General features: G+C 44.2%; 2 protein-coding genes across 13 annotated transcripts in view; both read right to left on the reverse strand.

Moving 5' to 3' along the window:
* The window catches only part of DAG1 (dystroglycan 1), a 500879-nt gene that overhangs the window by 244756 nt on the left and 240909 nt on the right, over nucleotides 1-15214 (reverse strand). The window lies entirely within an intron of this gene.
* IP6K1 (inositol hexakisphosphate kinase 1) overlaps nucleotides 1-15214 on the reverse strand; it is a 74499-nt gene that overhangs the window by 24857 nt on the left and 34428 nt on the right. For 4 of the 5 annotated variants that reach the window (XM_003894416.4, XM_009200752.4, XM_009200751.4 and 1 more), the window contains exon 2: nucleotides 2084-2434. In XM_003894416.4, the coding sequence (XP_003894465.1) occupies nucleotides 2084-2306 (223 nt within the window). In that variant the 5' untranslated portion in view covers nucleotides 2307-2434. Of the gene's footprint in view, nucleotides 1-2083; nucleotides 2435-3142; nucleotides 3304-15214 lie in introns of those variants that run through there. The other variant, XM_009200753.4, reaches the window with a different exon arrangement.

Raw genomic sequence — 15214 nt, forward strand, 5'->3', positions numbered from 1 at the left:
GCACTTTGGGAGGCCAAGGCGGGCGGATCACAAGGTCAGGAGATGGAGACCATCCTGGCTAACACGGTGAAGCCCTGTCTCTACTAAAAATACAAAAAATTAGCCGGGCGTGGTGGCGGCACCTGTAGTCCCCGCCACTGGGGAGGCTGAGGCAGGAGAATGGCATGAACCCAGGAGACAGAGCTTGCAGTGAGCCAAGATCATACCACTGCACTCCAGCCTGGGCGATAGAGCTAGACTCCGTCTCAAAAAAAAAAAAAAAATGAATGAAGTGTGTTTTTGTTTTTTGAGACAGAGTCTCACTCTGTTGCCCAGGCTAGAGTGCAGTGGCACAATCTTGGCTCACTGTAACCTCCACATCCTGGGTTCAAGATACTCTCCCGCCTCAGCCTTCCAAGTAGCTGGGATTACAGGCACACACCACCACACCCGGCTAATTTTTGTATTTTTTGTTGAAACAGGGTTTTGCCATGTTGGTCAGGCTGGTCTCGAACCCTTGATCTCAAGTGATCCGCCTGCCTTGGCCTCCCAAAGTGCTAGGACTGGCCAGGCGTGGTGGCTCATGCCTGTAATCCCAACACCAGGATTTGGAGGTTGCAGTGAGCGGGGTCCTTTTTCCCTGCACTCCAGCTGGCAACAGAGCAGACTGTCTCAAAAAAAAAAAAAAAAAAAAAAAAGTGCTAAGAATACGAATCACGACCCACTGTACGGCCGAAATGAAGTTTTAATACACACTATGACATGAACGAACCTTGTAAACATTAAGCTAAGTGAACCAAGCCAGACACAAAAGGTCAAAAATTGTAACGATTTCACTTTTTTTTTTTTTTTTTTGAGGAGGCGGGTCTAACTCTGTCGCAAACTGGAGTTATCTCGGCTCACTGCTTCCGCCTCAGTTCCGCCATTCTTTCCTCAGCCTCCTGAGTAGCTGGTACTACAGGCGCCCGCTACCGCGCCCGGCTAATTTTTTGTATTTTTAGTAGAGACGGGGTTTCAACATGGTCTTGATCTCCTGACCTTGTGATCCGCCCGCCTCGGCCTCCCAAAGTGCTGGGATTACAGGCGTGAGCCACCGCGCCCGGCACGATTTCACTTTTATGAAATATCTACAATAGGCAAATCTGTAGAGACAAAGTAAACAAGATGTTACCAGGGAATCAGACGATGGAAGAATGCGGAGTTATTATTTAATACATACAGAGTTTACTTCAAATGATGAAAAATCCAGGAAATGGAGAATGGCTATACAACATTGTGAATGTGCTTAATGCCACTAAATTATACACTTTAAAATGGCAAATGTTATGTTAGATACATTTTACCAAAAATTTTTTTAAAAAGTTAAGGAAACAAAAAGTTAATTCTATGGCACTGGTTTTTCTAAATTGAAACTCTCCTAAGTAAAGGACGGTGTTAACCTAACTGAAATCATACAACTTTAAGTTACAAAGCAGAACGTAAAAAAAAAAACTTACACACAATGAGCAATCATAAAAATTTATAAACACTGACAAAGATCAGATTTTAAAATACAGTTAGTTAATTCTGGTATAGTTAATATTCATGAGGTTCTTTTCTATAAAGTTTACTTGTATTTTAAAATAAATTATTTTTCCTTCAAATATCAGGATTTCCAGTCCCCAAAAAGTCCCTGCATTTCTTACCAACAATTCTTTGCCCCAGCACATACAGACACAGGCTCCACACAGCCCCACTGCCAGCCATCCAACCACTTTAACCTGGAAAGTACCCATTCCTTCTCTGAGATGAGAGAAATGTTCCCTCTTCTCTCCTAGACTAGTGTTGCAGCAATCGGGAAAACTCATTGACAATAGCATGCTCTTTTCCACCAATGGAACTTAATGCTATGACTTTTTCTCAGCTTCACCTATTAATAAATTCAATTTTCAAGATCTGAAGACCTTGCTGATGCTTTCAGCCTAATTTTACCTAATAAAGTGACTTAGTGCTTTGAGAAAAAAGACCTATAATGATATAATATGGCAAACAAACCAAGAAAAACTGTGGCAAGGGGTCTATAAGCCCAAGGCTGCTGCTTTCATTAAACTGGCCAGTGACTGACCTTTGTATTCAGGGGTGAACTCCTTCATTTCGGGAGGGAGGGACTCGTAGAAGCGCTGTTCCCGAGAGATGAGGGGCTTGCACACAGTGTGATCGTCGTAGCGCATCATGCTGCTGTGTCCGCCTACTTGGTGGATGAAGGGCTCCAGGAGGACTCCCCGGTCTCCAGCCCGACTTGCATTCTTGCCATACTGCCCCACTTCCATGGTTTGACAAACACACATTGCGTTGGGGGCCAGTTGCACACTGAGGGCAGAGGATGCAGCACATGGGCCACAAAAGGAAAGCTAGGTAGAAGGTCCTGGCCAGCTGAAAGCCAATGGTCAGATTCTATTCGGCTTATGATTCTGTCCTACAGAAAGAAGAGAGGAAGAAGGAATCAAAACACTGAGCGAGTCACAATTCCCCTGGAGCTCCATGAGTGAGAGCAGGGACTCTGTTTTGTTCTCTGCTATGTGTATCCCCAGCACGTACAATACTACGTGGCACATTAAAGGTAGTTGGTTAAATTTTTGCTGAATGATGCAACCTTGGCCTCTTCCATCTATCTTGTGCACAGAAGCCCACATTCTCTGCCTTTCCTAGATCTCACCTCCCTTCTGAGTTATCTAAAGGACTTTATTTTAGAGCTACAGCACATTACAACCATCAGGAAAGCAACTATCCCGGTTTATTTCACACCCAAAGATGAGATCAGAAAAAAAAACAGAAGGCAAAGGGAATTTGTTCTGTTCAGACTCCTTAGGATACCCAGTACTGGTAACGGTCTCTCCTTCACTCAGAGGAAGGGTTTCTGTCTGAGGAATTAGGTCACATGAGATTCCCAAATTCTCCACTGAAGGTGCCAAGGACCAGGCAGGAAGCCATTCCTTGCTGAGCTGTAGGACAGTGGTCCCCAACTTTTTTGGCAGCAGGAACCAGTTTCATGGAAGACAATTTTTCCATGGACCAGCTGTGGGGGCGATGGTTTCAGGATGATTAAGGCACATTACATTTATTGTACACTGTATTTCTATTATTATTACATTGTAATATATAATGAAATAATTATACAACTCACCATAATGTAGAATCCTTGGGAGCTCTAAGATTGTTTTCCTGCAACTGAACGGTCCCATCTTGAGGTGATGGAAGACAATGACAGATCATCAGGCATTAGATTCTCATAAGGAGCACTCAACCTAGATCCCTCACATGTGCAGTCCACAATAGAGTTCATGCTCCTATGAGAATCTAATGCCACTGCTGATCTGACAGGAGGCAGAGCTCCGGCGGTAATGCAAGCAAGGGGAGCAGCTGTAAATACAGATGAAGCTTTGCTTGCTTGCTCACCCACCACTCACCTCCTACTGTGAGGCCCAGGTCCTAATAGGCCATGGACCAGTACCCAGGGACCCCTGCTATAGGATCATTAAGGTTTCGCTTTTCCCAAAGGAATTCAGGCTTCAGATTTCTTCTACTTTAAATCTATGATTGTCAATTTATGACCATTCTCTTTCTGTCTGACTCCATACCAACCAGTGGGACAAGGAAGAAGCTCCCTGTACTCAAACTCTCTCTTTATAATGTCAATTTTCTCTCAAAAAATTTAAAGTAGTTGGCAAATTTCTTAACACTGAGTGTATTTTTAAATTAGGAATGTAGTCAGTAAGACTACATCAGAAGAGTAGATGAAAAAAGTAGGCAGGCGTGGCTCAAGCCTATGTCCCAGCACTTTGGGAGGCGAGGGCAGGCTGAGATCACGAGGTCAGGAGTTCGAGACCATCCACAGCTGCTGCAGTGAAACCCGTCTCTGTCTAAAAACTAGCCGGTGAGGTGGTGGTATGCAAATTCCAATACTCGGAGAACTGAAGGCAAGAGGCCGGTAGGCCAGGAAGCCAGACTTTGTGAGCGCTGAGATCCGACCACTGCCTCAACCTGGAACACGTGAGACTCAATTAAAAAGTATTAATTAGAGCAGAATATGGTCCCATGTGAGGACAAACCATCAAGTTTTTTTTGTTGTTGTTGTTGTTTTTTCTGGACCTTGTAATTATGAGACGAAAATGGAGATTACAAAATACCACTCTTTGAAGACGGAATTGGCGCTCCGACCTGCATGACAGGCAGACCGCCAAAAAGAAAGAAAAAAACTTCACTGCAAAACGCACAAAGGTATAACTTGGCTGCCGGGCGTAATATATTTTATTACTATCACCAAAATAAATTAATTATGTACTCTGATGCAGACTGCACTATTTTAATGCACATACACTTCTTTAGTTTTTGTGGTTTTTTTTGCCTAGTTATCCTTAATAAAGAGTCTAGGAATACTACCTGGGACAAGGCAATACTGCCTTGAGGACAAGGCAACTCTGCCCCAGGTAGTATTCCTAGACTCGGCCTCTCTCCCAAACCTGAGGTATAGGGTATGCACATCATGGCTCTCAGGTACCTATGCCAGCTCACCACCACATCACTTGCCTATACCACTGTGCTGTCATCTATTAACTCACTGTCATCACCACCAAACCATTCTCTCTTATTTTCATGAGTTGAGCAGTTTCACCCATGTAGTAAATACTTTAAATAAAAAAAAGAGGCCGAGTAGCGGTCGGTCGGCATAATCCCAGCACTTTGGGAGGCCGGAGGCCAGGCGGATCGCGAGGTCAGGGAGGTCGAGAGACCATCCTGGCTAACCTGGTGAAACCCGTCTCTGTGAAATACAAAAAAAAAAAACTAGCGGGTGAGGTGGGCGAGCCTGTAGTCCCAGCTTCTCGGGGAGGCTGAGGCGAGGAGAATGGCGTGAACCGGGAGGCAGAGCTTACAGTGAGCTGAGATCCGGCCACTGCACTCCAGCCCTGGGGAGACAGAAGCGAGACTCAAGTAAAAAAGTTGGGCCGGTGAAACAGCCTGTAATCCCAGCTTTTGGGAGGCGAAGATGGGGGATCACAAAGGTCAGGAGATGGGAACCATCCTGGCTAGCCGGTGAAACCCAGTCTCTACTAAAAAAAATACAAAAAACAGGCCGGGAGTGTGACCTGTTAGTCCCAGCGACTCAGGCTGGGGCAGGAGAATGGCGTGAACCGGGGCCGGAGCTTGCAGTGAAGCTGAAGTGTGCACTGCGCTCCAACCTGAAGCTGACACAGACTCACGTCACCAAAAAAAAAAGAAGTTGTTGGATTGTGGAGGGCAGGTCAGGGTCTCTGGAGGTGAACAAGCTGCAGCCCGTGCTGCATTGTTCAGTGCTGTAGACTGTCCCTGTCCACACAGCCCCAGTCGAAGCTTCAGAAGGAGACCTATCTCTGGCTGTGCTTCTCCCTGGGAATGCTTCTGACCTAGGACCTGAAAGTGCTGACTTTTAGCCTGAGTCATTGGGTGGCTGGGAAAAGAGAGGGGTCACAGTGCCAGGTGCCCCAAAAGAGTGGTGCAGGAGGAGAGCCAAGGAAATAGGCCGGGTGCAGTGGTTCACACCAGTAATCCCAGCACTTTGGGAGACCGAGGCAGGTGGATCACCTGAGGTCAGGAGTTCAACACCAGCCTGGCCAACATGGTGAAACTCTCTCTTCTAAAAATACACATACACAAAAAAAATTAGCTGAGCATGGTGCGTGCCTGTAATCTCAGCTACTTGGGAGGCTGAGGCACAAGAATCGCTTGAACCCAGAAGGCGGAGGTATGAGTGAGCCAAGATTGTGCCACTACACTCCAGCCTGGGCAACAGAGCAGGACTCCTTCTTAAAAAAGGAAAAAAAGGCCCGGCGCAGTGGCTCAAGCCTGTAATCCCAGCACTTGGGGAGACCAAGGCAGGCGGATCCGCGAGGTCAGGAGATCAGAGACCATCCTGGCTAACACGGTGTGTCTCTACTAAAAACACAAAAACTAGCTGGTGGTGTGAGCCTGTAGTCCCAGCTACTTTCGGAAGAGCTGAGGCAGAGAATGGCATGAACCCGGGAGGCGGAGCTTGCAGTGAGCTGAGATCTGGCCACTGCACTCCAGCCTGGGAGACAGAGCGAGACTCCGTCTCAAAAAAAAACAAAAAAACAAAAAAACAAAAACAAAAATTGAAATAGCCCTTCCCCTGACTCTGAGAGATCTGTGCCAACTTCTGCAGCTTCCACAGGACTGAGGGCAGAGTCCACTCTTCAGTCTATCTAGACATTTGGTATTTTGTTTCCATATGATGTCAACATAAAGTCATGGCATTGTTTCTGTGTTTGAAATAGTCTCCCTAAGAGTAAATATACCACGTATCTATAACTTTGTTTTGATGTTACTTTTTTAATAACCCTGGAATCTGAAATAGTGGAAGTACCCAGAATCCTCTCAAGCTCTGTGAAGCCTTGCTTTACAAGGTGTGGGTGGAGCCTCGTAAGTCACTTAACTTTTCCAAGTCTCCTCACACTCCTAACCCTGTGGGATTTGCAGATGCAGGTAAAGGGCTTGGGCTTGCCCCACCTAGTGTCCAGCCCTGGAAATAGCAACAGCTCTGACTATTTTTTTGAGATGGAGTCTCGCTCCGTCCCTAGGCTGGAGTGCAGTGGCATGATCTCAGCTCCCAGCAACCTCTACCTCCCGGGTTCAAGCGATTCTCCTGCCTCAGCCTCCTGAGTAGCTAGGATTACAGGTGCACGCCACCACGCCCAGCTAATTTTTGTATTTTTAGTAGAGACGGGGTTTCACCATGTTGGCCAGGATGGTATTGATCTCTTGACCTCATGATTCACCCGCCTCAGCCTCCCACAATGCTGGGATTACAGGCATAAACCACCACGCCCAACCCTGATTCTTTTTTATCAACCAGAGGTTACTTCTGAAGTCTGGTGTCCACAGAGGCTACTGTGAAAACTACTGTCGGAGAAGGCCATAGATGATGATTATGTTGGTTGCCTGCATAACGTCTTTCTCTGCTACTTCATTGCTAATAGAGCCCCCATCTTATTCAGGTAGCCAACTGCAAAGTGTCTGCTCCCTGAGAGGTTATGGGGTTCGACTGCTCTGCTATGGGTTTACGCACCTCTCAGCTACAATAGAGACTCTGTCCTTGGTTTGCTTTGTAATACTTTAGTTACACAGTTTAAGATAATTATTGTATAAAATGCAAAGAATGTTATTTATGAAAAGAACTTGCTGAGATTCTGATTTTTTTCTCACTAGTGAATTGTAACAAATGGAAACAAATTTTTACTGCAAAAATATTAGTTACAATAGTTAGGTTGACTTTCTGGTTACAATAACAAACTCCTTGAACATATCATTGAACTCCAAAATGAATTATGTCTCCATTGAAGTAAAAAGAAGTTTCTCATGTTAATGAGATGGAATTTTTTGTTGTTGTTTTGCTTTTTAGAGTTGGGGTCTGTCGCCCAGGCTGGAGTATAGCGGTATGATCATGGCTCACTGTAGCCTCTAACTCCTGGGATCAAGGGATCCTTTCACCTCAGCCTCTAAAGTAGCTGGGACTACAAGTATATTCACCAAGCCTGGCTAACTTAAAAAAATTTTTTTTGCCAGGTGCGGTGGCTCACGCCTGCAATCCCAGCACTTTGGGAGGCCGAGGCGGGCGGATCACGAGGTCAGGAGATCGAGACCATCCTGGCAAACACGGTGAAACCTTGTCTCTATTAAAAATACAAAAAATTAGCCAGGCGTGGTGGCGGGCGCCTGTAGTCCCAGCTACTCGGGAGGCTGAGGCAGGAGAATGGCGTGAACCCAGGAGGCGGAGCTTGCAGTGAGCCGAGATTGCACCACTGCACTCTAGCCTGGGCGACAGAGCGAGACTCCATCTCAAAAAATAAAAATAAAATAAAATAAAATAAAAAGTTTGTTTTTAAAGACAGGGTTGGCCGGGCACAGTGGCTCACACCTGTAATCCCAGCACTTTGGGAAGCCAAGGCAGACAGATCACAAGGTCAGGAGATCGAGACCATCTTGGCTAACACAGTGAAACCCCATTTCTACTAAAAATACAAAAAATTAGCCGGGCATGGTGGCAGGCGCCTGGAGTCCCAGCTACTCGGGAGGCTGAGGCAGGAGAATGGCATAAACCCAGAAGGCGGAACTTGCAGTGAGCCAAGATAGTGGCACCGCACTCCAGCCTGGGTGGCAGAGCAAGACACCGTCTCCCCCCCAAAAAAAGACAGGGTTTCGCTATGTCACCCAAGCTGGTCTCAAACTCCTGGCTTTAAGTGATCCTCCCACCTCAGCCCCTGGAGTCTCTGGGATTACATATATGAGCCACCACAGCTGGCTTAAATTTGTATATTAATGTTTTCCTTTTTCAAAGCAAGAGCTGTCGGTGACATGAAATGACTATCAAGTTTTATTATGGCTTGTAAATTAATAAATAGGATATTTAATTCTGTAAAAAACTTAAAATGGATAAACTGTGGTATATTCATACAACAGAATACTACAAAGAAATGAAAAAGAACTAACTACTGTCACATACGACACAGATGTATCTCACAGATATGATGTGGCAAGAGAAATCTAGACACTAAGGAAGCTATTTATATGAAAATGTAGTGTAATTCTATTCATACAAAATTCAAAATGATGACAGAGACAACAGCAGTTACTCGGAAAATATTGATTGAGAAGGAGCACAAAGGTGGAGGTGACATGGTGAATACTACAAAAATCCACTGAGCTGTGCACTCAAATTTGTGAATATTACTGTTAAGACTAATAGGAGCCTGTAATCCCAGCAGTTTGGGAGGCTGAGGTAGGTGGATCACCTGAGGTCAGGAGTTCGAGACCTGCCTGGCCAACATGGTGAAACCCCGTCTCTACTAAAAATACAAACTTAGCTGGGCATGGTGGTGCTCATCTGTAATCCCAGCTACCTGGGAGGCTGAGGCAGGGGAATCACTTGAACCCGGGAGGCAGAGGTTGCAGTGAGCCGAGATCGCGCCACCACACTCCAGCCTAGGTGACAGAGTGAGGCTCTATCTCAAAAAAAAAAAAAAGAGTATTAAGAGAAGAAAAATCAGTAATGTTCCTCTATACCAGCAAAAAACAATTCAAAAATGAAAACTGTTTAAATATATAACATTCATAATAGCAACCAAAACTACAAATACCTATAAATCTTTAAAAATTATGCAACAAGCCGGGCGCCGGTGGCTCACGCCTGTAATCCTAGCACTTTGGGAGACTGAGGCAGGCGGATCACGAGGTCAGGAGATCGAGACCATCCTGGCAAACACGGTGAAACCCCGTCTCTACTAAAAATACAAAAAATTAGCCCGGCGTGGTGGCAGGTGCCTGTAGTCCCAGCTACTCGGGAGGCTGAGGCAGAAGAATGGCGTGAACCCAGGAGGTGGAGCTTGCAGTGAGCCGAGATCGTGCCACTACACTCCAGCCTAGGTGACAGAGCAAGACTCTGTCTCAAAAAAAAAAAAAAAAAAAAAAAAAAAAAAAAAATTATGTGACAAATAATGAAACTACTGAAGGATCTAAAAGAAGACATATTCTTGATTCAAGCACCAAAGACAGAAAAAAAAAATTTAATAATAAAAGACATTTATGTGAGGGAGGATTCAATATTGAAACACGTTGCAATTTCAATCAAAATCCCAAGATAATTTTCTAATGAATTTGACAAGCTGACACTATTGGGTGGAACAGTAAAAGCCAAGTGTAGCTAAATAGCAACGTCAAAGAGTAATGAGAGACAACTTACCTTCTCAGACAGGAAGGCTTTTTATGAAATTATAGCAATTAAAACAGTGTGATATTTTGCAGAGAGATCAACAAAACAGAATAGAGATCTTAGACAAATTGACATGGGAGTGGAGGGTGTGACTGAGGTAGTATTAAAATCCCCATTTAATCAAAGGGGAAAAGATTATTTATGTCATAGATGGAGCAAGAATAACTGGATCTATATACGGATAAAACTACATCGCTACCTCCAACAGTACTCCAAAGTAAATTCCCAACATATTAAAGACCTAAATGTGCAAAATAAAACCTTAAACTAGGCCAGGCGTGGTGACTCAGGCCTGTAATCCCAGCAGGAGAGGCCGAGGCCAGCTGATCACCTGAGGTCAGGAGTTCAAGACCAGCAAACCCCATCTCTACTAAAAATAAAAAAATTAGCCAAGTGTTATGGCGTGCACCTGTAGTCCCAGCTACTCATGAGGCGGAGGCAGGAGAATCGCTTGAACCCGGAAGGCAGAGGTTGCAGTGAGCCGAGACCGTGTCACTGTACTCCAGCCTGAGTGACAGAGCAAGACGCTGTCTCAAAAAGAAAATAAACTTTAACTAGAAAAAGTTTTTAAATTCCTTTTGACCACAGACTAGGGAAAATTCCATAAACAAAACAGAAAACACACAAACCACAATAGAAAGTTGGAAATATGGAAATTAGGCCATATTAAAATTATATACATTAAAAATTTTTAAATTTTAATTCCTTCCTAGTTAAGCAGATTCCAAATATTACTTAAACTTTAACAGCTTTTATTGAACTATAATTTACATACCATAAAATTCACTAAGTATACAGTACAATGACTTTTAGTAAATTTTACAGGATTGTACAACCATCTCTCAAATCCAATTCTAAAACATTTCTGTTACCCCAAAAAGAACTCTCATGCCCATTTGCAATCCCTGTTCCCACTCTCAGCCAAACTAAATTTATTTTTTTCACATAGGAGAACCATAAGTGAAGATAAGAGTCAGATTAGGAGATAGTTTTGTTTGTTTGTTTGAAAACAGTCTTGCTCTGTCACCAGGTTGGAGTTCAGTGGTGTGATCTCGGCTTACTGCAGACTTGACCTCCCAGGTTCAAGCCATCCTCCTACCTCAGCACCCCCAAGTAGCTGAGACTATAGGCATGCATCACCACGTCCAGCTAATTTTTGTATTTTTTGTAGAGACGGGGGTTTCACCATGTTCCCCAGGCTGGTCTCAAACTCCTGAGCTCAAGTGATCTGCTCACCTAGGCCTCCCAAAGTACTAGGATTACAAGCGTAAGCCACAGCACCCGGCCTGCAATTTTTACAGCTAGCAAAATAATAAACAGAGCACATGAAGAATTCCTACAAAGTAGAAAAAAAAAAGGAAAAAAAAGCAATTCACAAAAGAGTAGCCTCAGATGGTCAATGAACATGTGAAAAGACATCCTCCCTTCACAATTAATCAAGGAAATTCAAATTAAAACAAGAAACCATTTTACTTTTGTGTGTGTGTGTGAGACGGAGTTTCGCTCTTCTTGCCCAGGCTGGAGTGGCAATGGCGCGATCTCAGCTCACCTCAACCTCCACCTCCCGGGTTCAAGTGATTCTCCTACCGCAGAGATGGAGTTTCTCATGTTGGCCAGGCTGGTCTTTAACTCCCGACCTCAGGGGGATCTGCCCGCCTCAACCTCCCAAAGTGCTGGGATTACAGGCATGAGTCACTGTGCCTGGTCTTTTTTTTTTTTTTTGAGACAGAGTCTCATTCCGTCAACCAGGCTGGAGTATAGTAGTGCGATCTTGGCTCACTGCAACCTCCACCTCTTGGGTTCAGGCAATTCTCGTGCCTCAGCCTCCCAAGTAGCTGGGACTACAGGCGCACCCCACCATGCCCAGCTAATTTTATTTTTGTATTTTTAGTAGAGATGGGGTTTTGTCATGTTGGCCAGGCTGGTCTGAAACTTCTGACCTCAAGATGACCTGCCTGCCTCAGCCTCCCAAAGTGCTGCGATTACAGGCATGAGCCACCGTGCCTGGCCATTTTACTTTTTGCCATGAGACTGTCAAAAAATAAAAAGTCCATAAGTTCTGCATTCCTTCCCACTCCCATTTTCTTTCTGCCTTCACTTCCCACCCCTCTCCCCGTTGCTTATTATCCCACTCCAGCCATACTGGCCTTCATGATGTTCCTCAAACACATCAGGCATATATACACTCCCCAGGTTCTCTGCACTAGTCATTCCCTCTGCCTAAACATTCTTCCCCCAGATATCCACATGGCCAACTCCCTCACCTCCTTCAAAAAGTCTTTGATCAAAACATCTATTTCTCAATGAAAGGTCTACCCTACCCTCCCTAGTTTAAATTGCAACACCACCTGCACCCTCCACCCCCTTTAATTGGCTCTACTTATTCTTTTCTTCATTAAGGCATTTATCCCCTTCTGGCATATTACATGCTTTACTTACTGATGATGTTTACTGTTTATTATTTATTATGATGATGTCAGTTATATAAGTATCCTAAGTGCCCAGAGTAGTACCTGGCACATAGTAAATACACAATAAATCTGGCAGAATAAATATATGTATGTTTATGATATACATAACAGATGTATATAGTAGCATAAATATATAACATATGAAAAAATGTTTATGAAGGGACAAGTTCTTTTTGTTTTAAAATATTAGGGTTGTAAACCAAAAAAAGTTTACATTTCTAATCTAGACCTAGCAAAAACCAGAACGGGTCATGTGACTTTATGAAAAACAAAATATGTTGGCCACATGACAGAATTCCAAGTCAGCAAATAAAGAGAACATAAAATTCTGTGTTTTAACTTTAAAAAGGTTTGATATATGAAGGGAAAATAGGTTTAAATGTACCCAAATAACAATTGCCACAACAACAAGGACAAAATCAAAGCAAAATACAGAAGGAAAAAGACAACCTATGAAGAGGAAGACTAGACTGTTTTTATCAATGATACAAAAGAGATTAAAAAGGGGGAAAAATCAGGCAAACACATAAATAATCTCAACTATAAAAGATGAGGCCGGGCGCGGTGGCTCAAGCCTGTAATCCCAGCACTTTGGGAGGCCGAGGCGGGTGGATCACGAGGTCAGGAGATCGAGACCATCCTGGCTAACATGGTGAAACCCCGTCTCTACTAAAAATACAAAAAACTAGCCGGGCGTGGTGGCGGGCGCCTGTAGTCCCAGCTACTCGGAGGCTGAGGCAGGAGAATGGCGTGAACCTGGGAGGCGGAGCTTGCAGTGAGCCGAGATCGCGCCACTGCACTCCAGCCTGGGTGACACAGCGCGAGACTCCGTCTCAAAAAAAAAAAAAAAAAAAAAAAAAGATGAATCAGGCCAGCCATGGTAGTCATGTAATCTTAGCACTCTGGGTGGCCAAGGCTGGAGGATCACTTGAGCCCAGGAGTTTGAGACCAGCATGGGCAACATGGCAAAACTTCATTTTTACCAAAAAAAAAAAAAAAAAAAAACAAAAATTAGCCAGGCATGGTGGTGTACACCTATAGTCCCAGCTACTCAGGAGACTGAGATGGGAGGATGGCTTAAGCCCAGGAGGTGGAGGCTGCAATGAGCTGAAATCATGCCACAGCACTCCAGCCTGGGTGACAGATTCAGATCCTGTCTCAAAAAAGAAAAAAAAAAAAAGATGAATCAGGCCGGGCATGGTGGCTCACACCTATAATCCTAACACTTTGGAAGGCCAAGGTAGAAGTACTGCTTGAGGCCAGGAGTTCAAGACCAGTCTGGGCAACATAGCAAGATGCTGTCTCAATGACAATAATAATGATAGTAAGGAGAAGAACCAGACTAAAGAACTTGTTAAACCAAATTTAGGAGAAATCATATGACTATTTTTTTTTTTGGTCTATTTTAATGCAACAACACAGCAAGCCTAGAAAGTGACAATGAATAAAAAACCTTGGCAGAGAAAGAGACTGCAATCAGATATGGTGGTGAACAAGGTCAGGACTATTTTAAGAGCTAGGAAGGCACTGTCTCCACAGCAACTGCAAGACAATACCTGGTAACCAGATTCTTTAGTTAGGCAGGCACAGACACACACTAAAAATGCAGATCAGCAGGTATAGACTCTAAGAAGTTCAGTTAGAATTCCAAATTATTTGGCCAACATATTTTTACAACCTCAGATTAACCACTTGGGTGTGATATGCAATCTTTTTTTTTTTTTTTTTTGAGACAGGGTCTCACACTGTTGTCCAGGCTAGAGTGCAGTGGTGCAACACGGTTCACTATAGCCTCGACCTCCTGGGCTCAAGTGATCCTTCCATATCATCAGCCTTCCAAGTAGCTGAAAACAAAGGTGTGTGCCACCAAGCCTGGCTTTTTTTTTTTTCTTTTTTGTAGAGACAGGGTTTCACCATGTTGCCCAGGCTAGTCTCAAACTCCTGAGCTCAAGAGATCCACCTGTCTCGGCCTCCCAAAGTGCTGGGATTACAAGCATGAGCCACCATGCCCAGCTACATTTGCAATGTTTTTATAGAATAAAGTGAAGCATCTTTTGTGCCTTCACATTTCACAGGTATATTTGCAGATTTCCTCAACATTTCATTAAAACTTAGTTTATAAATCCAGTATTTCTATTACCTCTTCTAAAATTAAATATATCCACTTAAGCACTATAAGTATCATGACAAAGTATCATACCCTTTTTAAAATTCATAAAATTTGCGTAATTAAAGTTAAACTTGGTAAGTCAAGAATGCTAATTAAATTCTGGCAACAGTATTTTTGGTTTTGGCAAATGTGTCTTTATTTTTTACTGTCTCATACAATTCAAAGGAAAAATAATAAAATTACTTGAACTGAAAAGAACACAATAAACTGGTAAGTCACTCTAACAGAAAAGAACAACACATAAAACTTGGGCTATACAGCTCTGGATTTTATGAAAACTAATTTCCAGGCCGGGCGTAGTGGCTCAAGCCTGTAATCCCAGCACTTTGGGAGGCTGAGACGGGCGGATCACGAGGTCAGAAGATCGAGACCATCCTGGTTAACACAGTGAAACCCCGTCTCTACTAAAAAGTACAAAAAAACTAGCCGGGCGAGGTGGCGGGCGCCTGTAGTCCCAGCTACTCGGGAGGCTGAGGCAGGAGAATGGCGTAAACCCGGGAGGCGGAGCTTGCAGTGAGCTGAGATCCGGCCACTGCACTCCAGCCTGGGCAACAGAGCAAGACTCTGTCTCTAAAAAACAAAACACAAGCCAGGTGCAGTGGCTCAAGCCTGTAATCCCAGCACTTTGGGAGGCCAAGACGGGCGGATCACGAGGTCAGGAGATCGAGACCATCCTGGCTAACACGGTGAAACCCCGTCTCTACTAAAAAAATACAAAAAAATAGCCCGGCGAGGTGGTGGGCGCCTGTAGTCCCAGCTACTCGGGAGGCTGAGGCAGGAGAATGGCGTAAACCC

Source organism: Papio anubis, chromosome 2, assembly GCF_008728515.1.
Source record: "Papio anubis isolate 15944 chromosome 2, Panubis1.0, whole genome shotgun sequence".
Taxonomy (NCBI): domain Eukaryota; kingdom Metazoa; phylum Chordata; class Mammalia; order Primates; family Cercopithecidae; genus Papio; species Papio anubis.